Source organism: Poeciliopsis prolifica, unplaced genomic scaffold (assembly GCF_027474105.1).
Source record: "Poeciliopsis prolifica strain line A6 unplaced genomic scaffold, Auburn_PproV2 SCAFFOLD008, whole genome shotgun sequence".
Classification (NCBI taxonomy): domain Eukaryota; kingdom Metazoa; phylum Chordata; class Actinopteri; order Cyprinodontiformes; family Poeciliidae; genus Poeciliopsis; species Poeciliopsis prolifica.
The window spans coordinates 4,838,678-4,860,346 of NW_026562383.1; the positions used below are offsets into that span (position 1 = coordinate 4,838,678).

The 21,669-nt window shown below is 42.4% G+C and overlaps 3 protein-coding genes across 9 annotated transcripts in view; 1 reads left to right on the forward strand and 2 right to left on the reverse strand.

Moving 5' to 3' along the window:
• The first annotated feature begins 567 nt into the window (after positions 1–567).
• On the forward strand, positions 568–11,445 carry LOC129361691 (protein lifeguard 3-like). Its single transcript, XM_055032711.1, has 12 exons — positions 568–775; positions 4,797–5,114; positions 6,052–6,119; positions 7,627–7,691; positions 7,884–7,937; positions 8,026–8,076; positions 8,161–8,200; positions 9,547–9,584; positions 9,659–9,746; positions 9,832–9,927; positions 10,025–10,078; positions 10,168–11,445. The coding sequence occupies exons 2-12, from the start codon at positions 4,802–4,804 to the stop codon at positions 10,315–10,317; spliced, it is 1,017 nt and encodes a 338-aa protein (XP_054888686.1). The 5' UTR covers positions 568–775; positions 4,797–4,801; the 3' UTR covers positions 10,318–11,445.
• si:ch73-71c20.5 (DUF4748 domain-containing protein) lies at positions 11,262–13,444 on the reverse strand. Its single transcript, XM_055032712.1, has 3 exons — positions 13,365–13,444; positions 12,916–13,150; positions 11,262–11,722 (listed from the first exon to the last, which is right to left on the reverse strand). The coding sequence occupies exons 1-3, from the start codon at positions 13,405–13,407 to the stop codon at positions 11,560–11,562; spliced, it is 441 nt and encodes a 146-aa protein (XP_054888687.1). The 5' UTR covers positions 13,408–13,444; the 3' UTR covers positions 11,262–11,559.
• Positions 13,445–14,155: 711 nt separating this feature from the next.
• The window catches only part of col15a1b (collagen, type XV, alpha 1b), a 37,006-nt gene continuing 29,492 nt past the window's right edge, over positions 14,156–21,669 (reverse strand). For 4 of the 7 annotated variants that reach the window (XM_055032707.1, XM_055032704.1, XM_055032705.1 and 1 more), the window contains 15 exons: positions 21,597–21,650; positions 21,405–21,461; positions 21,213–21,272; positions 20,608–20,652; positions 19,473–19,554; positions 19,337–19,362; positions 18,875–18,973; positions 18,163–18,307; positions 18,022–18,086; positions 17,816–17,947; positions 17,448–17,546; positions 17,092–17,166; positions 16,819–17,016; positions 16,556–16,671; positions 14,156–15,758 (listed from right to left, as the gene is read on the reverse strand). In XM_055032707.1, the coding sequence (XP_054888682.1) occupies positions 15,536–15,758; positions 16,556–16,671; positions 16,819–17,016; positions 17,092–17,166; positions 17,448–17,546; positions 17,816–17,947; positions 18,022–18,086; positions 18,163–18,307; positions 18,875–18,973; positions 19,337–19,362; positions 19,473–19,554; positions 20,608–20,652; positions 21,213–21,272; positions 21,405–21,461; positions 21,597–21,650 (1,476 nt within the window). In that variant the 3' untranslated portion in view covers positions 14,156–15,535. The remainder of the gene's footprint in view (positions 15,759–16,555; positions 16,672–16,818; positions 17,017–17,091; positions 17,167–17,447; positions 17,547–17,815; positions 17,948–18,021; positions 18,087–18,162; positions 18,308–18,874; positions 18,974–19,336; positions 19,363–19,472; positions 19,555–20,607; positions 20,653–21,212; positions 21,273–21,404; positions 21,462–21,596; positions 21,651–21,669) is intronic. The other 3 variants (XM_055032706.1, XM_055032703.1, XM_055032702.1) reach the window with 2 other exon arrangements.

A 21,669-nucleotide genomic window follows, 5' to 3' on the forward strand; every position in this document is an offset into this window, starting at 1 on the left:
TTTTCAATGGATCAAACCATTGATTCCAGGCTGGCCTTTAAACAACGTTTTAATTGTCTTGAAAAGTGATTTAAAAGCCAGTCCAAGAATTTAACATTTTAAGCTACAGATGATCAAACGCAAACAATGTTATGTGTATGTATAGAATCAAGTCCCATGTGGATTCTGCAAATCAGACACTGATTTCAGTATCTTTACCCTATAACGCTACAGTGACATTAATAAGAGCCTGTTTGGGGAGTGGTTGTGCCGCCCCCTAGTGGAGTTGTACCCTCGGTGGTGGTGAGTCATATAACCCCATATCCAGGTTGGATTTGATGGATTTTAAACCTAAATACAACCAGGGATAAACTAGAGTGATGGTGGATTCACAGGTTTACACTTCAAATGGCTCAAATTGAAGCGTAAAGTAAAAAGAAATCAGAGTCAAGAATATCGCTGCTACTGTGGGAGGTCAAAAAGGAATAAACCCGGGTGGGCTGCTCTGAACCGACCCTGCTCATGTTCATGTCGCTGCCCCTGGGGCCGAACATGAGGCCCTGCTGCTCCCTCTGCGGGTCTGCGTGTTGGGCGTGTTTCACGGATTCCTCCGGACTCCACCCAGTCCTCTCCTCGACAGTTCGTGGAAAACCTGCTCCACATCGACCCGACCGCTGCTGCCGCGCGGACTTGAATAAAAGCGACCAGAATCCTCTGTCCAGGCACCGGAAGTGACCCCCGAGAGGGAGACAGAGCCGTGGGAACGCAAGAAGCAGCTGGAACGCCTCGGGATTTGGTAAGTGGAACCTCGCAGTTTCCATGGCAGCTGATGGGGCCTGATGGAGCCGCATGTTCACGGTGGAGTCGGTTTTGACATGACGGTGTCGGTGAGTTTGCTGAGGGACAGAGCAGCGCCTCAGTGGTTCACCTGAAAGGCTCGTTTGTTACTCCCGGCTTGGCTCTCAGGGAGGAGGAAGAGGAAGAGGAGGGGGAGGACGCGCGAGCCTTCCGACTCAAGACTTTTATCAGCCATGTTTTTGTCCCCCGGTTCAGTCAAAATAAGAAGTTCTTCCTTCAGCAGCTGCTTGGTCTCCTTCCCTGAAGGGAGATTTCACTTTTTGCTCCACGCTGCGCCGCATTCTTTGGTTTCCCTCAGTCGTTTAACGACGTACGTTTTACCTTCGTCGTTGGAAGTTGGCAAAATAGTTCATTTGGCTTCTTGTGTGAATCTGCCCCGTTCCTTCAACTCTCGCGGGACGACACCTTTTAGTTTGTGGCGCACGTTCGGACTCGACGCTGGGCACAGAACTGGTTTTTGTGAAAACATTAAGGCTGACTTCCGAAAGAGCCACAGTAAGTCATGACGTCATGACTCCGAACCCGTGTGCTGATCTCAATCTTGGATGAGACAACACCTAAGCGGAATGTCTTCCTTTCTGTAAGCGCGTTTGCCGTGGCAAACAAATACAAGCTGAGTAAATGCAACATGTAGCTTTCAAATAATTTTCATCACTTAAAAAAAAATCAACTGTGGGAAAGAATAACCACCCACCACTTTAAACCATGAATCATCTGAGATTAAAAGCAGTGTTATGAAAGAGGAGTATGGTTTCTCTAGCTGCACCCAGTCCTTAACTAATCTGTAGGATAAAATATGTGTATAATATCAGACAGTGTTAAGCAGGCTGAATGAAATTTCCATTTGTCAGGCTGGTAAGGGTTACAGAGCCATTATCTCATCAAAACATGGAGCAGTGGTGAATATCTTTGGCCTCGCTGACCTTTCAGTATCATTCTGAGAGCACATTGATAACTCCTCCAGGGATTCACAAAGGAACCAGTGACAACCACTTGCTTGAGCTGGGGGAGAAAGTTTACATCTATTTCTATGATCCTGAAGGAGAATGTCCATTCATCAGTTTTTGACCCTAAGCTGTGCAGTTGGGTTATACGGCGGGGCATTTATTCGAAAGATACCAGCAAATCCACCTGTGACTGGCTTAAAAACAAGAGAATAAAGGCTTTTGGATAGAATAGAATACATAGTTAGTTCACTCCACAAAAGGACTCAGGGGTGGAGAGAGTGCCCAAAACCTGTATACAAATAAGAACTACTTCGATTTACTTTTACTCCAGTAAAAGTAAAAAGTAGCCGTCCAAGAAGTTACCTTGGTAAAGCAGCATTTTACCCGGAGAAACTGACCAATACATCAGTCATTTAATGTTTAAAAATTCCACCATCGAAGAGACCAAAATACAAAATTATGTCAAAATGTTGGTATTTTAAAGGCCAAACTGATGATTTAGATAAATAACATGACTACAAAGTCATAAAGTCAGACATAAGAGGATCATGGTGTGGCATGTTGTTTTTAAATGATTTATTAGGTGAACAAAGTTATTTATGTAAGATTTAATTTGAGTTGCTTAATGGAAACCACTCAGTTGTGCAATATTTCAGTACATTCGCGGGATATTGGCAAATTTCTGCACACATTTGTCACAGAGATGTAGAAAGCGATCCATGTTTATTGATCAGTAATACCAACGATCTGTTAAGCTTTCATCAGACGTTTTCAGAGCGACATCCCAACAAAGCGGGGGAGTGTTTGCGACACAGAAATCACCTTTTTTTTCTCTGACAATTATCTAAAACACAAAATGCACAATTAGTTTAAAAACGTAAACGTAGAGGTATGTCTTTGATAGAAAAACTTCTTTTATTTTTTGAAAAGATAAGGTTTATTTATTAATGTGGGTCATTTTTGATCTTTCCATTCACATGTAAACAAAAAAAAAAAAAAGAAAAACGCAAAAAACAGAGACAAAACTAGTACAGAAATAGTTAAGTGATATTTAAATGACTGTCAATGTCTCCTTAGACAAACAAAAGTCTAGGCAGAAGCACATGCTTCTCTCTTTAATGCAGTAAGAACATCACAAAACAGAACATCACCATCATTCCTGGATATTTTTCAGAAAAATATCTCCAAGGAACTTTATAAGAGACTGTAGATGATGAGAAGAGTCATAATCCAACCTTCATGTAGATGATTAGAAAATTAGTTTTGAACATTTTCTTAAATTTGAAAACAGTTTTAGCAATTGTTCCACACCCGAATCATCATCTATACGCGGCATTGTATTACAGTAGCCTTACAGTTTTGAATGGATATTTTAATAATTTTAGGAAACCTGGCTGATCTTTTTTTTTTTTTTTTTTTATTGACATTTCATCAGACTGAGGAAATGGACTTTATTGCACGGGAAGTAGGAGTTTTCTATTAAGAAAACTTAGCGCATGTGCGGTTCTGAGTCATCGTGACTCAGAACCGCATGACTTCGGCTTATCGTGGCGCTTTCATTTAAAAACAAAACAGAAAAACTGACAGATATGGTTTGCAACAAGCTCGAAGCTCCGCCCTGCTGCTCAGACACGCCTGGAAGCGAAACCTGACGCTCCTCTCCGTCCGATTCCAACGGCTGAGGAGGGATCATCGGCTCCAGCTCCGCAGCTTGTTCTGTGACCGCGCTTTTCCACTTCCTGCGACTGTTTTGTGTCCGGCGGTTGCCTGGCAGCGCACCATGTGACATCACGACAGCTGGGCGTGTGTGTATGTGTGTGTGTTTTCCCATAAAAGCCCTGTTAAAAATGAAACCATGCTGCATTTAGAGACCCAACATGTAAATAGGAAAACCACTAATCTGTTCTTTTTAATACTGTGGCTCTGCTTGTTAGTTCAAATGATATTTCAGGCTTTGCTCATTTCCCCGCCTCTCCTTTTGTAAAAGAGATTTATTGGAGGTCCATGTGTTTTTAATTAACCACAAGCTTATTCAAATCCACATCCATTAGGATGCTGCCCAGCATGTTGGAAGTGTTAAATAAAGTCCTTACAGACACACAGTAGTCGCGCACGGCCGGGTTTGAGTTGGTCTCTATTATTTATCAGTTGTTTATATTTAAATGTTTGGATTTCCATGATTAATTTTGTCAGTAGGGAAAAGCAAGGACCATACCCGTGTGTGTTAGAGCGTCACCATAATGTCGCAGGGTCTCATGGGGGAATCCGCCACTCAGAATGGCTGATGGGATTCAGGCCTTCCTGTTCAGGCCAGTCTTGGTTCTGCTTTCCTGTAAAGACAGAGAAAGGAGGCCTGTAGAGCAACGCGTGACGTAACGCACAGAGTCTGCTTCTAGTTACACATGAACGTCAGCCAGAAAGAAACAACTTTTTAAAGAGTCGCTGAAGCTCGGCTAGTTATTTTCATGTGTTTTTCAGCTCCCCTTCCTGATGTAGGATATATGAGAGGAAAAGGGGGGAGATGTTGTGATCATGGTAAAGGAAGAGAGTAGTGTGCTAAATTTGGGTTGGTCACTATCAACATTATCGTTGCAATACCATATTTTCATAGCATCACGCAGGTCTAGAAAAGGACGATAAATTGGTTTGAATGGGTTTATGGGATTTTTGTTTTTTGAAGACTTAATGTTTAATATTTTGGATTTCGTTTTCTTTTTTAAGCAATGCACTTTTTGGGTTTTCATATTTCAGAGTGATATCAGCATGACGGCCGTCTTGTTTGACAAGCGTGTTTAACAGCTTCTGGTCATTTGGACTTTCAATATGACGGAATATTACAGCCAGGCTAAGACTTTTTTTTTAAAATCACAAGAGTAGTCATCATATTACCAGAAAATTATGAGAATATAATCAGAAGAAAGTTGCAATTTTCTGAGAACTTATTTATTTTCTGTTAAAAAATAACAAAAAAACTACAATGAGGATTCTTTGATTCTGCTTCCTCCCCGACAGGCGTCATGTCCAGGTCAGACTACCCTCCAGGGTACGAGAACTCTCATGGTCCGATGTACCCACCCCAGGGTGGGGGCTACCCACCTCCACCTTCTTATGGCTTCCCCTCCTATGGTGGACCTCAGCCGGGTCAGCCTTTCGCTCCCTATCCAAGCGGGCCTAATGCCCCGCTCTTCCCGGGCCAGCCAGCGGAGTATGCTGCCCCTCCGTACCCAGGACAGCCGCACCCTGGAGGACCTCCAGGATCGGGCTACCCCGCCCCACCACCAATGCCTCCAGTCATGCCCCCCACCATCCCATCAGGAGTTCTGAGCTCAGGTAAGGGGCCGTTTATTTTACTGTTGTCCTGAAGAACATGCAAAGCATTTGACTTCTCGGAAATTGTTCACACTTTATCAACAACACAAAGCAGCAATGGACATTGGTTCAACAATGTCCTTTAAAGAGGTAAAATGTCTTAAATTTATTAAACAAAATAGAACTTCAATCACAGGTGTTATATATTCATATAGTCTCGCAAATGTATTGTTTCCCCCCAGGACTTTAAAGTTTTTATTTGCACGCACATAACTTCCTTGCAATCTGTGGCTTTAGCCTACCGCTAACTAGCTGCTAATCTATCCTGGCTACCAGGCCAGCTGGCTTGTCGTGCCAATCTTTGGCAGCGGTCTCGACGGGGGTGACCGACAACAGAAAGCGATCGCCACTCGAGTTGAAACCCAGCACACGATGGAGACACGACGGCCGCAAATGGTTCCAAAATGTTCAACTTTCTCGTGTCGAATAGAAACCACGCGTGTCCAAGTAAAGTTTTCACATGCACGAATGTCATTGGTCACTTGGCTATGATGGCATATTTGGGATATTTTAGAAAAAAGACGAGTAAAAAAAAAACCCCAAAAAATCACATTTTCTAGAAAAAGTCAGAAATTGTGAGATATTTTCAGGTATTTTTTGTGGAAATCTTCTCTTTTTTTTCCTTCTGCAATGGCCCTAATAAGTCATCATACTTGGCTGGAGGACTATTGTCCTCTGCATTTAGAGGAAATGAACAGAGAGAAATCGACATGTGTCAAGTTGGGCCTTTGTCGCACACAAACGTGTCATACCCTAAACCTGTCTCTTGAATGACGCTGTATTCAGCTGCATAGCATGTATTGTTGGTTGGGATCTGATCCAAATGCTTTTCCTTCCTCTTTGACTTTAGTGGCCTTACCTTTCTTTTTATTTCTTCTCCTACTCATGAATAAAACAGACGAGGAGTTTGCGGCGAGCGGCAGCAACTGGGACGACATGAGCATTCGGCATGCCTTCATCAGAAAGGTAAAGAATGGGTGAGAAAGGCCAGGTCTGGCTCTCTGACAGGCCACAGCTGTTTTCATTTTACGCAAACATGTTTTGCAGACTTATCGTCTCCAACACAGCTGCTCCCCACCTCTAGAAAAAATAATTAAAGACACTTTGCTCTTCTTCAGTCCCATGCAAATCTTGGTTCATCAGATGCTTGTTTTAAAGGGAGTGAATTTATTTATGAGGGTTTTTCTCCTTTTTACTCCCTTCAAAAAAAAAAAAAAAAAATTGACTTCCAAAATCCAAGCGTGAACCCTGGTAAATAAAGTGAGGTCACTCGGGCTGCCGGGAGAGACTGTCGTAAAGCTGAACGCAAATGGAAAAAGGACAGAGTACAAATATTGAAGGAATGCTGGCGCTGTTCTCAAAGGTTTCTAAAAGACGCCCGAAGAAGGCGCCTGTCGGTTCTGATTGTATCAAACGGTCACAATCTTGCTATCTTATATAAAACTATTAACCTTGTTCTAAATGAGTCACATTGTGGTTTTGTGGAGACTTCACCTACTGTATGTGAAAGCTTTTGACACTTTCTTTGACGAGAAAGTCGCTTCTATAAGGGCCCAGATTATCCCCTCTGCTTATGACCCTTCAGTCGTTGTGCCTAGTCCTGCTGTTTTGCACAGCTTTGAGTGTGAAAACAGCAGCTTGTCCTCAGGTATTGTTCCTAAAACTCTGAAACATGCAGTTCTGCATTCTCTACTTAAGAAACCAACTTTGAATCCTACTGTTCTAGCGAATTATGGATCCATCTCTAAACTGCCTTTCATTTCACAAATTCCTAAGAAGGCAGTCTCTAATCAGCTGATGGCTTATCTTAATGAACATAATATTTTAGAGGTATCTCAGTCCGGTTTTAAACAATTTTATAGCACTGAGTCAGCTCTTTTAAAAGTTTTTAATGATATACTCTTAGCAACCGATTCAAGCGACTGTGTTGTTTATCAGCTGCTTTTGACAGTTCATCATGGAACAGTGGGTGGGCATCGGTCACATAGCAAAGAGACTTTTTAACTTGTCTTTGTTATCACGGTTCTGGGTTTATGTGTATCTAAAAAAAAACTATAATAAACAAATAAACAATGCTTAGCCTGGTGGTGTAATTTAAGCCTGGTGGGGCACCAGGCTTAAATGTTGCTAATGTTGTACAGTTTCATGTCAAAACTGAAAATAATACCATAGACACTGAGTTACAGTATTGTACACTAAGTGCTGTAAGTGCATTAGCAAACCATTAGCAGGACGTTATATAATTCATATTTCTTTATGGATGATGCTAAGTGGCGTTTTTCATGTTGTCAGATGAACATCATTGTACGTCCCTCCAATACTTTTTTTTCTCACAATTTACAACTTGCAAATCATTTTGATGCAAACTTTTACTTCGTTTCCTTGTTTTTTTCCCTGTAAAACGAAGCGGGGCCTCTTCTGATTGGCTCCTCTTCCCGCCTGCAGTAGAATGGCTTCCCTCTGTGTGTTTCAGGTTTACATGATCCTGGCCTCCCAGCTCCTCCTCACCACAGCCATCGTTGCCATATTCACCTTCGTGTGAGTACGCAGCTGCAGTCGTTGCTCTTCGCCTGTGTCGCTAACCGCCTGTGTCGCTAACCGCCTGTGTCGCTAACCGCCTGTGTCGCTAACCGCCTGTGTCGCTAACCGCCTGTGTCGCTAACCGCCTGTGTCGCTAACCGCCTGTGTCGCTAACCGCCTGTGTCGCTAACCGCTTCCGTTTCCCCGCAGTTCACCGGTCCGAGATTTTGTACGGAGAAACCAGGCCGTGTACTGGGCGTCATAGTAAGCCTTCCTCTTTATTTTTATATGCTTTAAAGCAAGATGTTGGAAGAAAAGTGAATATTCACTATTGTGTTTGTTTAATTTAAAGTGCTGTATATTTCATCACCCACCTTGTGCTGGTTTGCTGTAAAGGCCCACGGTGAGTTTTACAGGAAAATAAGCATTTGTGTAAATAATCACCATCAAGTACTAAAGCCGCCCTGTTTATGCTTCACTCTTCCAGGAGGAAGTTCCCCTGGAACATTATTCTGCTGCTGATCTTTGTGAGTTCATCTTCTCACAGTTTGTCATCTGAAACAGGAAGCAGCTTGACGCGCTCGACTTAAAAGTTTCTGGATTCTTCGATCAGCGCATCCGTCGTGGTCAAGGATTAGCCGTGACTCAGCAGCAACCTCCCCGCTGACAGTTTTGAGTGTTGCGCTGTTACTTTATCTGTGTTTTATCTACTCAACCATGAAAATGATGCAGCTTTTTCACTAAGCGGTGCCACATCGGTTCATATGACGTGACATTTTGTCACTTTACTGCAGAGATCACCTGGCGACAAGAGAGGGGAAAAAAACAAACTCGTCACCACGAGTTGCCATAATTAATTTGTGAACAAGTCGTTCACACAAGCTATTAAGTCGTGGCCACCATTTTTCCTGTCTTTCCTCCCATGTCTGTGCTTTGCATATGGGTGTATAGATTTAGGGTTTTTTTTTTTTTTTTATAATTGAATGTAATAGAACACCACAAAGTTGCACATTGTTGTTTCTTTAGTAGCATGAAAAGTATAAAACATATTCATGATTGAGAATGGAATCTGAATGCCATATTTGGCCTCAATACAACGAAGCAACACTCGTTTAGAGCTACAAATGCCACATAACCTTTTTTAAAAATATAAAAAATAGAAACTTTGAATTTTTAAAAAAATGTTTGCTTCAGAAAATTTGATGTCATTTTTAAAGAATCCAATTTTCTGTGTTTGTAGAGGATGATGTATGTGGCAGTTTGTGGAAAACTTTTTTTGTGGAAGCGCATAGTTTCCAGCTTAGTGTAAAAAAAAAAAAAAAAAGATCCAAAAATAGCATGAGTAGTAATTTTAGAATCACTTTGACATGGGAAATCAAACAGATGAAACCAGCGTTTATTATTATTAAATTTAGATTTGAAGCCGTAAGTTTTTTTATTATTATTATTTTGAGCCAGAGTTCAGAAACTAGTGAATCCAAAATCCAAATCAGAATTTCATAACTCTTTAAAAAAAATGCTGTTCATATTCAAATCTCCTGAGTTTCTGGAAAGAACAGCCAAAGGTTGGATGTTCAACACAGAGCAGCAATGTACTAAACACATAACGACACATTCAGATTGTATCTTAAAAAAAACAAGTATCTAGAATTTTTCTTCCACTTCACAACTATGTACAACTTTGTGTTTGTTGATGAATAGAAAAAATCTTTCTGAAATAAGTTGAAGGTTGTTGTAACGTGACGGCGTGTGAACATATTCAGCAAGTGTTTTCTTTTACAGATCAAATAATGTTTTAGTTTTTAGTTCGGTCAGTTTCTCCAGCGCTTATGAAAACTGTCATTCATGCTTTAATTTTTTCCATCTGTCTCAGACTCTGGCTCTGTCTTACATGACTGGAACCATCTCGAGGTATGGAAAAAAAACCCAAACAGTTGAGGCCTGTTTTTATCCTCAGAACTAATCCAGTTTCTTTCTGGTTGTAGTTTCTACAACACAAAAGCTGTGTTTCTGGCTCTCGGGATCACCGCTGTTGTGTGCATCGCTGTCACAGTCTTCTGTTTCCAGACAAAGGTGTGTGTATGTGTGTGTTTCTGCTGTATGAAGTTTGTCCAAGCTGGTCCAATTTAACCGACCGGTTTCTGGTTTCACCGTCCAGGTGGATTTCACCAAGTGCCAGGGCCTCTTCTGTGTCCTGGGGATTGTTATGTTTGTGACCGGCATCATTACAGCCATCGTGCTTTCCTTCAAATATGTGAGTCCGCGCCTACGTCAGGGTGAAAAAAAAAACGATGTTTCATAAGCAGAACTTATCGGGCTTCAGGATCTCCTAACCGACGTTTATCATGCAGATGTATTGGCTTCACATGCTGTACGCGGCGATAGGAGCCATAGTGTTCACTCTGGTGAGTGTTTTGCTTTTTTCCCCCCGTCAAATAACTCCTTACCTCCCTTTCTGCTCTCCTGCTGTTAATGCATCTGGGTGTGTTTGTAGTTCCTGGCATATCACACTCAGCTCCTGATAGGAAACAGGAAGTACTCCATCAGTCCGGAGGAATACGTCTTCGCCGCGCTGTCCATCTACGTTGACATCGTCCAGATCTTCTTGTTCCTGCTGCAGATCATCGGATCTGTCACCAAATGAGGCCGAGCGTTCCGGATGGGAGCCCGAAAGCAATACGTTGCTTTTTTGTCTGTTACAACTTTAACGATTTTTTGCGGGGCGGGCGGGTAAAAAAAATATATATATCATAGCATTTATTAAGCTATTGAACCAATGCAGGGATAGAATCAAGTGGCTCAATCTGATTTTTGTTACTATGTATGGAGACATAAAAACTACTTTTATACTTGTAATATACATATTTATACTATACACTCGTCGTCTAGTGATGATAAACAGCCCTGTTTAAATTCCACATTTCTATCATGTGAAGCATTATAGATCCATTTTAAAACGTTTCCTGCCTTTTTAATAATCCATGTCGAGAATTCAGTTGAAAAGCAAAATAAAATTTACAAAACATAATGCAACAGCCATCATATTTCAGTGTTTTGTACAGATCTGTTGGGCGTTCTCTAGATCTAGCCTGGGATCATTTATAAAGTGGCACTAGCCCAGGGCTACAGTTTTTGAGGGTGCCTCCCAATTTATTTATTTATTTTTTTGTCAAATTATATAACAGTCGTTCGTTTGTCCAGCATTGGATTGGAGTTTCCTTATTAGGCATGTTGCTGTCCAGTTGAATCTCACGGGGAATGAGAGCTGGAAGAAAAACCACCTCGGAAAAAAAAAAAATCAGCTTATTTTTTCGTCACAGCTCAACATTTTAATAGGCGTGTGTTTGCTAGAGAGTCACTGTAGATAGCTGCTGTCTTTTTTTTCTCTTTGCAACAACTTAGTGACCTGATTGTGCCACTATCACCTGAATCTACAGAAATTTTTTTTCCTAAACAAACTACTTCACTATGCGAGATGTTGTCCTGTTGTGACTCAGAAACAGTCTGAGCCAGCAGGGTGGAGTTTCCCCCCTCAAACAACCGGTTACATGTTTCAGCTAGCGGGGAAAAAAAATACCCAAAAAACACTTCTGATTTGCCCGACCGCACCCAGCTGCTGCTCCGGGCCAGAGCTGCATGTAATCCTTTTATTAAAGCAACAGTGTCAAACACACAGCATGTAAAGACCACAGAGTTGGGGTAAATACACTTCACTCCTGAAGATAATGTGTTTGCATTTTCATATAAAATAAACTGTTTCCTTCTGTTTGCACCAAGTAGTGCTTATTGTTTACATGTAGCTTTTTTATTACATAAGTCTGTTTTTTTCCACGTGGCTTCAGGCAGAAAGTCCTCTTGTCTCTCGGGGCGTGACGGGGTCGACACGTCACCGGTTCAGCTTGGCGTGCTGCTGATATCGACTCCCGTCGTATTCGCCCTCGTTGGATCGTTTCATCCTCTGTCTGACCTTCAGCTGCTTCAGGCGGTTTTTGTCCACTTGTCTCTTGGCCAGAATGAAGGCGATGATCCCCGTGGGGAGCCCGATCATCCTGGAGGAAAGGGGAGATGCGTTTGGTCGAACCAGTGAGGTTTCCGATTGTCGCGTTCACCTGAAACGACCATTTCTGTACAATGACCTACTTCCTGTCCACCTCGTTTCTTTAAAGCTGCCAAGCAGCCGAGTTAACAGCTGCTTGCATTTGGAAAGCAGCCAATCCCAGAACGCCATTCGTTTTTCTTTCATGCTGATTGGCTGATTGACTGCACTTACAATTTTCCTTATTTCCAAGCATGGAAATAAGGAAAACTGTAAATATGTAGATATTACTGTGCTTAGACAGTTCCCAGTGTGTGTATTAATGCATAAAAGCTTTCCTAGAGGGAGATTCAAGTATTTATGAATTTTAGCAATTCATTTAGCCATTCAGGAAACACAGCGGTCTTTTTAAATAACTTTTTGATTACAATTATGGATCACGTGTTGCACATTTTCAACAAGAAGAAACTGCTGTAGGGCTTTGGTCCAAAAGGCCGCAACCCACAGCATGAGCAGAAAAAGCAATGTAGAGCCTTGCATTTCATTAGATTAGCATACTGCAGGTAGCAAGCGATGCAACAATGGTTACTTTAGCTGTTATCAAAAACATTGTGCAATCAGCAGAAAGTAAGGCCTTCAACCAATACTGAACTTTTTTTCCCCTTTTTTTCATTTTAGTGTCATTATTGCAAAAGTCTCATTTGAAGCGACTGTGATAATCAGGGATTTCGGACAGTTGTGATGATGTGTAAACGCAGCAACAATGATTAGCAGGCCAGCAGCCATTGGGAATAAATCAATTAATTGCTTGATAAATTAAAAAAAAGCTTGATCAATTCAATTTGCACGATTTATCGTCATTCTCTTTTATTTCTCTTTATACAAAAAACTGACTTCAGTTTTTGGTGCATCGGCCTCAACCAGCCCTTTCACACACCCCTATTTTTTTTACGGATAATTTTGTTTTAAGGGACTTAATTAATTTAATCAATGTTTATTTTAATAAATCTTTGTTTTATTTTGTAATGTACTGTTGCATCACCATGCCGTTATCATCATAGTACTGGAAAACTATCTCAAAACAACATTATCGTTTACCGCGATAACTTCGGGGACAATTTACCGGACAGCAAAGGTTGTTACGTGACGTCATCATTCTCTCTCTATAAAGACGTGAGGTATAAGCAAAAAGTGCCGCAGGCTCACCAGGCATATCCTAACTTCATCATCGGGTTCTTGGCCTTCCTGGTGGGGATGTACTCCGGACCTTCCGGCTCCTCCTGCCCGAGTCTGTCTGCAACCTTGTCGGCCGCATCGGAGCTCCGTGTCGGCTCGGTCCCGGAGCTGGACAGTCCGGCGGTGGGGGGGACACGAAGCCGCAAACGGTGGCTCACTGTCGGGGTCAGACGACCGTTGTGCGCGAGGAGCCGCCGGCAGGAACCTCCGAGAAAAGACGAATCCAGTTTTTACCTTCACGCTAAATCTAACATCACGGCTGTGTTTACAGCAGCAACAGAAATTAAATAAGCTAAAAACAACACAAACAAGCTGCGTAGCTAATACAAGATAAATTATGTCACCCTGGTAACACCTAGTAATAATACAGAGGGTTGTCCGTCCTGAATGGACCCCAGTTAAGGATGAAAAGGTTTTACCTGTCAGAGATGCCCTGAGTGCCGTCAGACAGGAGGCAGCCATGTTTGTTAAATAACAAACAGGAGAGAAAAAAAAAACACGCATGCGCTTTTCTATCCAGACCTGGACTTACCCCACCTGGTGGACAATCATCTGAACTACATCTTTTATGGAGGAAAACCTTTTCAGTAATTCAATTAAAAAGTGACAGGGATTCATTTTATGGATTTATCATACACAACATGATATTTATAAGTAGTCACTGCAGTTGTATTTGATAATTGTGGCTTACAGCTTATTCCCCAGTATAAGACAAAAGGGGAAGAATTCAGTTTGCTTGGAAAATCTGAGGAATTTGTTAGAAAACAAAAAACAAAACATAGAAGTTTCTCAAAACTTAAAAAAAAGTTTGTCCAAAGAAGAAAAAATAAATAAATCACAGTAGAAAATTCTACATTTCAAGGATCCAAAGTGACCAAATGTGCTTTGGGGTCATTCTCCCAAAAAAATGACCCCTTTCTCCATAACCTTTTTTCTCACTTCTAAGGTTCTGAATGTCGACAATCTCCAGAAAAGAGACGAGCCTCAAAATGTGATTATTATTTAGAGTGCTGCATCTACATGTAACAATATAAAGTTGAGTGGAAGGAAAACGTGGATGCAAAAATAGATGCAAAATGGATGAAGAAGATTGCCAAGAGTCAAAACATATAAACGGACCTGAATGTGCGATCGTATTCCAACTTACTATGAAGCGAGATTTCTACCAAACGAAAGAGTCGCTGCTCATTAAAAACACACAACCCAAAAATAAAAAATCAGACACTTTATTGAGTGAGCACCAGAAGGTAAGTACAAGAAAGTCAAGTTTTTGTTTCAACAGAAGAGACAATCAGACAGTAGAACAACTAACAGTCAAGTTTGCAGGCAGAACATTTCAATTAAAGCGTGGTGAGGAGATTATCAGTCATTTAGTGAGTTTCATTAAAAAAAGAAAAAGGCATCTACAGTATTATAAGAAATAAATGATGTGGACAAACACAAACATGCTCCAACTTCAAACAGCAACATGTGAATGCATACTAGCTATGTTTTCCTAGGACATGCTACTGTATAAATAGAAGAATAGGTGAACTAATAGAGATATTGGCAAATTTAGACGAACATCCACTTTATCCTAGCCGTTTCCTTATTCTGGGAAGATCAATACTCCGGTGGGATGATCTGTCTTTCCTATTTTGAATAGCGGGATGTGAGTCAAACTGATCACCATTTTCTAGTCAGAAGGCAATCTGAAAATGTTAATTCATTACAAAAATTATTCTGTTGCAGTTAGAATGCCAATAGATGTTAATGTGCATAAATGTGCTTGAAAAATTGAAGAATTTTTGATGAACAATTTCTTAGAAGTCGAACATTATTTCAATTTTTTTTTTCTGGAATTTGTTTTCTATACATTTTAAAAAAATCTTTTCAAATTAAATTTTTTTAGAAAATCTTTTTTCAAAACTTTTTTTCTAAGTTTTTGGGAAAAATAATGTTGGAATTGTATTTTTTGTTGTTGTTTTTACATATTTTGTAGAAGTTTTGGTTTGATTTTTTTTAATGTGTGAAATTATGCTACTGCAATAGAAGAAATATATTTTATGACTTTTTTTTATTTTTTACTTGTGGCATTATGAATGAGTATTCTCTTTTTGTCTGATATCGCTGCATGTCTTGTCAGACCTTTCTTAAGATATGAAACTTCACTTTAGTTTGAAAACAGGAAAAAGGAGACTTTCTCTTATCAGACAGACCAGTGACTTTGTGGTTTATTTTACAGCAGTTCTGCTACGTTTCTCTACTAGTTTGTCTGTCTGCCTGTGGAGCAGGAAAACAAAGAAGCCCCAGAAACATTGTAAAGCTGGCAGCTCTCAAACACTGACAGTGTTTTTTATTGTTATTATTTTTTTACTCTGTTAGAGACTACAAAAATAACTGAGCTCTAGACATGGACGGACATGTGGAGCTGCCGTCTCACACCGACTTTCAGGTGGGAACTAAACACAAAAACAAAACAATAACAACAATCTATGTGTGCATGTGTTTCATGTGCCTAAATGTGTTTTTCCCCCAATCATATTTCCCACTTTCAACATGCCTGCATGCGTGTTAATATGCGTTTGTGCGTGCGTGTGTTTGTGTATCTTCAGGTTCTCCTTTGGGGTGTGTTCCCCACGTATGTGTTCTCTATACACAGCACTGCGTAGTGGTTGGAGCAGGAGCGGGGGTGTTGTCCCAGCAGCCGACCCGTCTGCAGCAGCGCCGCCTGGCCCGTCACCGCCATGTCGCCCGTCCGCCACGCCTCGCAGTAGTTGGCGGTCAGCCGGGTTCCCAAGGTGCTGGAGCCGTGCCACACCAGCTTCTCCGGCCTGCAGGGGGCAGAAGAGAGAGGAGGGAGGAGCTCATAGGTTCTTCAGTTTTCCATCAGCTGCTACTGCTGACAATATTTGAACGGATTACGTTCACTGTGGAATTTTTTTTTTTAAATCTATCACTTAGCGAGGAAACTAAAAATAATTTTGTTTTTTAATTAATTACATACTTGTTGTACTTTCTTATTTACTAAGGTTTGACTTTACTAGCAGTGCACTGATTGCAGTTTTCTGGCCAAACGCAGATGAACAAGTTTTTAAAGAGACTGACCTGCCGATTCCGATTTCGGCCAATACCAATTTATTTTAGTCTGAAATGTTGCTAGACATAGCAAGAAAGTTGCTGACTCAGTAACATTGGGGGGACTACTGTTCACTGCGAATGTGCAGACATGACCTGGTGGGCCGGTCTGTCAGTCGAACCTTTCACACGGGAAAGCAGAAGAGGACAGTGGGTGATTTTTAGATCTTTAGTGAGACAGGTAAGATTGGTGAATAAGATCGATGTATTGACCAATCGTCAATCACAAAATGAAAGAAATCAGCCCGACAGATCGACCGGCCGATAAATCAGCGCACCCTTAGATCAGACCATGCTATGTTATTCATGCGATTTTCAATAACTTTCGCTTTGGGAAAACTTCATTCCTTCTCATTCTTATGCATCAGTTCAATAATCTGGAATGTAAAAAAAATGTTGGTAATAAAAATGATGAGTCTGGGTTGTTGATACCGCCTCACATTTTCTTTGCTTAGCAGTGTCTCCCTGGTTGCTAATGCTAACATCCACTCACCATGCTGGTTCGGTCATTATGTTGTGTCCATCAAAAGAGTAAATGGGTGTCGACGGGTTGAACATGCCGGCATTCTCAGAGAATATGGAGGACCAAGTGCTGAACAATATTTCCCCCTGAGAGAAGTAGGGAAAAAGAAAAACATTTGAAAACAAAAACTATTTGTTGTATCTTGTACAAGAAACCAAATATATATATATATATATATAAAATAAATAAATAAAACAAAAAAAAAACCTGGACTAGGAAGAGCATTTCCTCACCCTCAGATTGACCACCGGCAGGTTGTTGCGGTCAGCCTTCCGCACTATGGTGGCCAAGTCCTGGAGGTGTGATGACAGGAAGGCCCTGTAGGTGGCGGTAAGCCCCACGGAGCGCGCCTGCTGGTAGCACTGGAAGTCTGCCCCGCGGATGCCCCGCATGTCGCCTTTGAGCGGAGCATTCAGCGCCACTAGGTGGAGCTAGAGGCAAAGAGGAGGAGAGGTCACCGGTAGAAAAAGGCGAAGGCGACTCAGCGCGGGATTTGTCCCACTCACTCCAGGTACGGACTCGATGGTCTGTGGCAAGATATTGTAGCTGGGCTGGAATCCCCTGCTGCCGTCCTGCAGCTCCTGATCAACAGAAGCAACAAAAAGTAGTCGGTTTAGCAGCGTGACGTCACTCGTGCAAAAAGCTGCAACCCAACAACTACCAAAGCTTTTAGCTGTTAGGTTGTCAACATAATCCCTTCAACCTGAAATGTACGCCTCATATATATATATATATACACAGAGAGAGAGAGTCTTTTTGTCCGCCCTCCAGCGTTGTGCGCATGCGCAAAACTTCCAGCTTGAAACAAATAACACGCACTGGGTCAACAGAGGGCTTTGTGCGCATGCGTGTTGATATGAACCTGGCTGTGAACTCTTTGAGGTCTGCTCCAGTCTCCAGCTCTGCTCAGAGCCTGAGACGCTTCTGACGAGGAAGCTCCGTTTTGAACCAGCTCTCCAAGCTACAAAAAAGAAATAAATGAATGAAAGAATCGTGAGGAACGTGTTTCGAGTCGTCGCGAACAGACAGAAGCCATTCGCAGTCACTTTTACTGTGAAATTATGGGAGAATTACGGAACTGATTTCGCAAAATCACAAATGCACACCCAGTCCCGCGAGAAGACGAAAAATAACTAGAGCAAAGAATGGAGGATAAATGGCTAAAGCAGCAACCTTAAAAAAAAAAGTGTTTTATGTGGCTGCAGAGGAATGTAAATCTACGGTACAAACCTGGATTTTGCGCCACCCGTTGCGTGCCCTGATGTACAGCTCTCCACCTCTCTCGGACACGTACGCCAGCGTTCCCTCAGCGGCCCTCTGGATCTCTCTGGTGAGAGCCTTGAAGGTCTTGAAGGTCGTCACCTGACCACACACCGTCACAGCGTCACTACCGGCGCTTTCCGGTGCTTTCAGGTGCTTTGGATTAATCATCTTACCGGGTTAGCGTAGCCTGGAGGTCCTGGTGGACCGGGAGGACCTGGAGGACCAGGGACGCTGACATCTGAGGAGAAGATATGCAGCACGATGACAGAAATACAGCTCAGTTCCTCTGAAATCTCTTTGTGTCAAACACTCACCAGATCCATATTCAGGGGCCGGTCCCGGGGGCCCAGCAGGGCCAGGCGGACCTCGGGGCCCAGGTCGTCCAAGCCCGGGAGCACCGGGTTGACCAGGAGAACCAGCCGGTCCCGGAGGACCTACAACGGACTCCCCCTTTGGACCCTGAACGCACAAACACAAACATGGATGTATTACGTTAAGAAAGCTGTGTGTTTTTTTTTTTCTTTGTCCAAAGTTTTCTTACATTTACTTGATTATAATGATTTAATGGGTTTTTGATAGGGATGCACGATACATTGGCATTAACATCGGTAACGGCCCGATAAATACAGCGGGGCCAATATGAACAACCGATATTTATTTCCATCTTGTTGCTGTTTGTTTTTTGTTTGTTTTTTTCCTCAAAGGTATCAAAATAGTTGAAAAATAAATATAATATCAGTAAACATTGGTTATCAAACCAAAACAGCAACATTAATATTGGATATTGATATCGGCCCAACTTTTGCATGGCCAGTTGTTGATAAGCAGCAGCTTTGATGTGCAACCTGCTCCGGTTCTGCATCGTTTTTCAAATGGTACAAATGTTTTGAAATTTGGTGTTAAGAATGGAATGAAATATTTCTCCGTACAGTTTGGTCGTCGCAACGCTTCGCAAGTTCTGGCGACTGGCGCAAGCAGGGAACAAAACCAAAGTCTGATCTGTGCTCCGATTCGAGCTGAACCCACCACAAGTCCGGATTTCCCTGGAAGTCCTGGAGGACCGGGCAGGCCCGAGTCGCCCTTTTCTCCCTTTTCACCTTTGACCCCCAGATCGCCTTTGGCTCCCTGAGCAAACAGAAAACAGTCAGAACATAACAAAACTAAAACTGCGTTTTTACAAGATTTCTTCGGAAGTAAGCATACTCAAATCAAACAGTGGACTTTCTAATTTGCTTTTGCTGCAATAAAAGATGAATTCATTCTAAAGTGTTTTGTTCACACATCCTTACTGGGTGGATGCGATCGTAACAGTGGATTGTGATGTACGCTTAGACTCGCTGTTTGTCTTCCACGCTCTGATCGCCAGAAGTTGCTAAACTTCGTCTGAAGCGAATCTCAACTCGTTTTCTCACGTTCTGTGCGTGTTGCTCGGAAGAGGAACGTCATAAAACATCTGTTGGGAGATGCACCAGACAGGCTTTCACTCACCTCTCCCCCGTCAAGTAACGGGGCTGCTGGCGGGAACGCGGTCGTGACGCGGCGTGACGTTGGGCGACAAAGAAAGCGACAAGTTGAAGGGATGCAGATTCAGAGGCTGCTGCAGCAGGAAAGAGACGAGTCTTACCGGGCGTTCCCGGCTCACCAGGCATCCCTTCGTCGCCTTTGTCTCCTTTGAGGCCCACGGAGTCTCTCTTTGTCACCGACTCCTACACACACACACACACACACAAACACACACACACACACACACACACACACACACAGAGGCACATTAATAACCAGATTGCTCAGGTTGTGAGCACGTGTTAAACTTACGGCTGGACATTAAACAGGGTAAAAAGGGGGTCGATGATGATAAAGTCGACTGATTCAATCCAAGAGACACATGCTCAGTTACTGAGGTTAATGCACGGGGATGAAGCACGAAGGTTTTACAGCGCAGGGTGAATTCAGAAACGGTTGTGTTCCTTTCAATTGTAATACTGGCACTTGATTGTCAACATATGGATCCAGTCAAAGTGTTTTTTTTTTTTTTTTGCTCGTCAGGCTTTGTTGGATGTGTTATTTGGCCCACGATGTTTTTTCTCAAAGAATCCCTTTCTGAGATGCTAACCGGTTGGAAAAAAAAACACAAAACAAAACAAACCCCGACACCAGGAAGAAACTTTACTCATCTACCCGACAGTAAGCAGATCAGAGATGGAGCTCCATCGCTTTTACAACAGCCGAAAAGACTATGGCGCATTGTACGGTTTGATTGATCAAACGCGTCACGATGAACCAACTCTGATTTGCATAAACACAAGATATGGTCCTTCCCTTCATCTTCATTCAAAAGAGCAGATGAGCTAAGAAGTGATCGGCATGCCCTTCCCGAAACACCTCGCATTAACATTTGTCTGTGATGACTGGACCCGGCTCAGCCACCTACAGTCACGCAGGAACTGATCTTTCTGGTTACGTTTTGGACTAAAAAACAAATCAAACCAAAACAAAACATGTTTTCATATTGCAGGGAATCTGTGCAAGACAAATGTTAAAGCCTGATGCCATCACGCCACGTCCACGTTCACGCGGCTTTATCAGACACTGTTAGGAGAGCAGGAGGGGAAGGTAACAAGGAGGGAAGGAGGCACCAGAGAGGTTTCATGCGTTATTAAAAAAAACAAAACCAACAAAATCCCACACACCACCAGAACCACCAGATGGTCCCCCTTCCAACAGGAAGGAACCATTCAGACGGTCCGGCTCAGACTTACTCGTCCCAGTTTGCAGTGCGGTCTGGGGCGCACCGGGAACACTGTCTTTTGGGTTCAGAGGAGAGCAGCGTGAGCAGAGTTTCATTTCAACGAAGAGTTTTAACCAAAATAAAAAATGTAGAAATCCAAACACCCTGTATACAATACACTGTATTGTTAAATACACGGTGTATTTAACAATACAGTATTGTAGGTCAAATGAAAATTCAGTTCTATGAATGACCGCCAGAGATTCTTCGTCTCTCAGGATTATTGCATTTCGCGAGAAGGTTCTGCAGGACCAGAGCCTCCCGTCTGATTGACCATTCGGTATGTCACAGGTGTGACTCTGTTGATATGTTGCTGGAACGGCGCACGCTTTCAGCACCGCCCTCTGGTGGTCAGAAAGGATGAAACAGAACTCCAAACTAACTAATAAGTTTTCAGTTCTTTTTCTGACACCAGGGCCACCAGTAACTTGTTTTTTGGTATAAAGCTACAATACTATAATACTTACTGCACTTTGTAATCCAAGAAGAGCCAGTTAGAATAAAAAAAAACACATTAAGAAACATGTTCCTTTAATTAGAAAACTTTCACATAAGCCATGATCGCTGCATACTTACTCCATTTAGACCGAGAATTCGTCCTGGTGGACCAGGAGGACCCGGAGGACCGGGAGGACCCTAAAAAAAAAAAAAAAAGGAAGTATTGTTTCTGCAATTTGTTTTAAAGTAAGTCGCTCCTTAAATCTTTGAATTTCTCTGGGTTGCGTTAACCATATATTATTAGTAATCTCTGTAATCTCTCCTCCTTACCGGCAGGCTGACAGATTCTCCTCGGTCGCCTTTTCTCCCCACCATGCCGGGTCGTCCCTACAACAAGAGACAGCAGCGTTTACCTGCTGGCTCTAAAAAGTAAAACGTGGGAGCAGGTTGTGGTTTTCACAGCGCCGCGTTGCTGTCCGCGCCACACGCTCTGCAGGTACGTGATTATATGAAGCTACTCACTGGGCGTCCAGGGAAACCATATTCTCCTTTTTGGCCAGGATGTCCCATGGGTCCCTGAAATGAAAGACAGTCT

Coding starts and splice junctions, on each gene's coding strand:
- si:ch73-71c20.5 (XM_055032712.1), bottom strand. CDS start 13,407: ATGGCTGCCTCCTGTCTGACGGCACTCAGGGCATCTCTGACAG. Junction 13,151..13,364: donor ACTCAGGGCATCTCTGACAG/GTAAAACCTTTT, acceptor CTTTTCTCGGAG/GTTCCTGCCGGCGGCTCCTC. Junction 11,723..12,915: donor ATGAAGTTAGGATATGCCTG/GTGAGCCTGCGG, acceptor CCTTTCCTCCAG/GATGATCGGGCTCCCCACGG.
- LOC129361691 (XM_055032711.1), top strand. CDS start 4,802: ATGTCCAGGTCAGACTACCCTCCAGGGTACGAGAACTCTCATGGTCCG. Junction 8,077..8,160: donor GTTTGCTGTAAAGGCCCACG/GTGAGTTTTACA, acceptor TCACTCTTCCAG/GAGGAAGTTCCCCTGGAACA. Junction 9,928..10,024: donor TCGTGCTTTCCTTCAAATAT/GTGAGTCCGCGC, acceptor TTTATCATGCAG/ATGTATTGGCTTCACATGCT.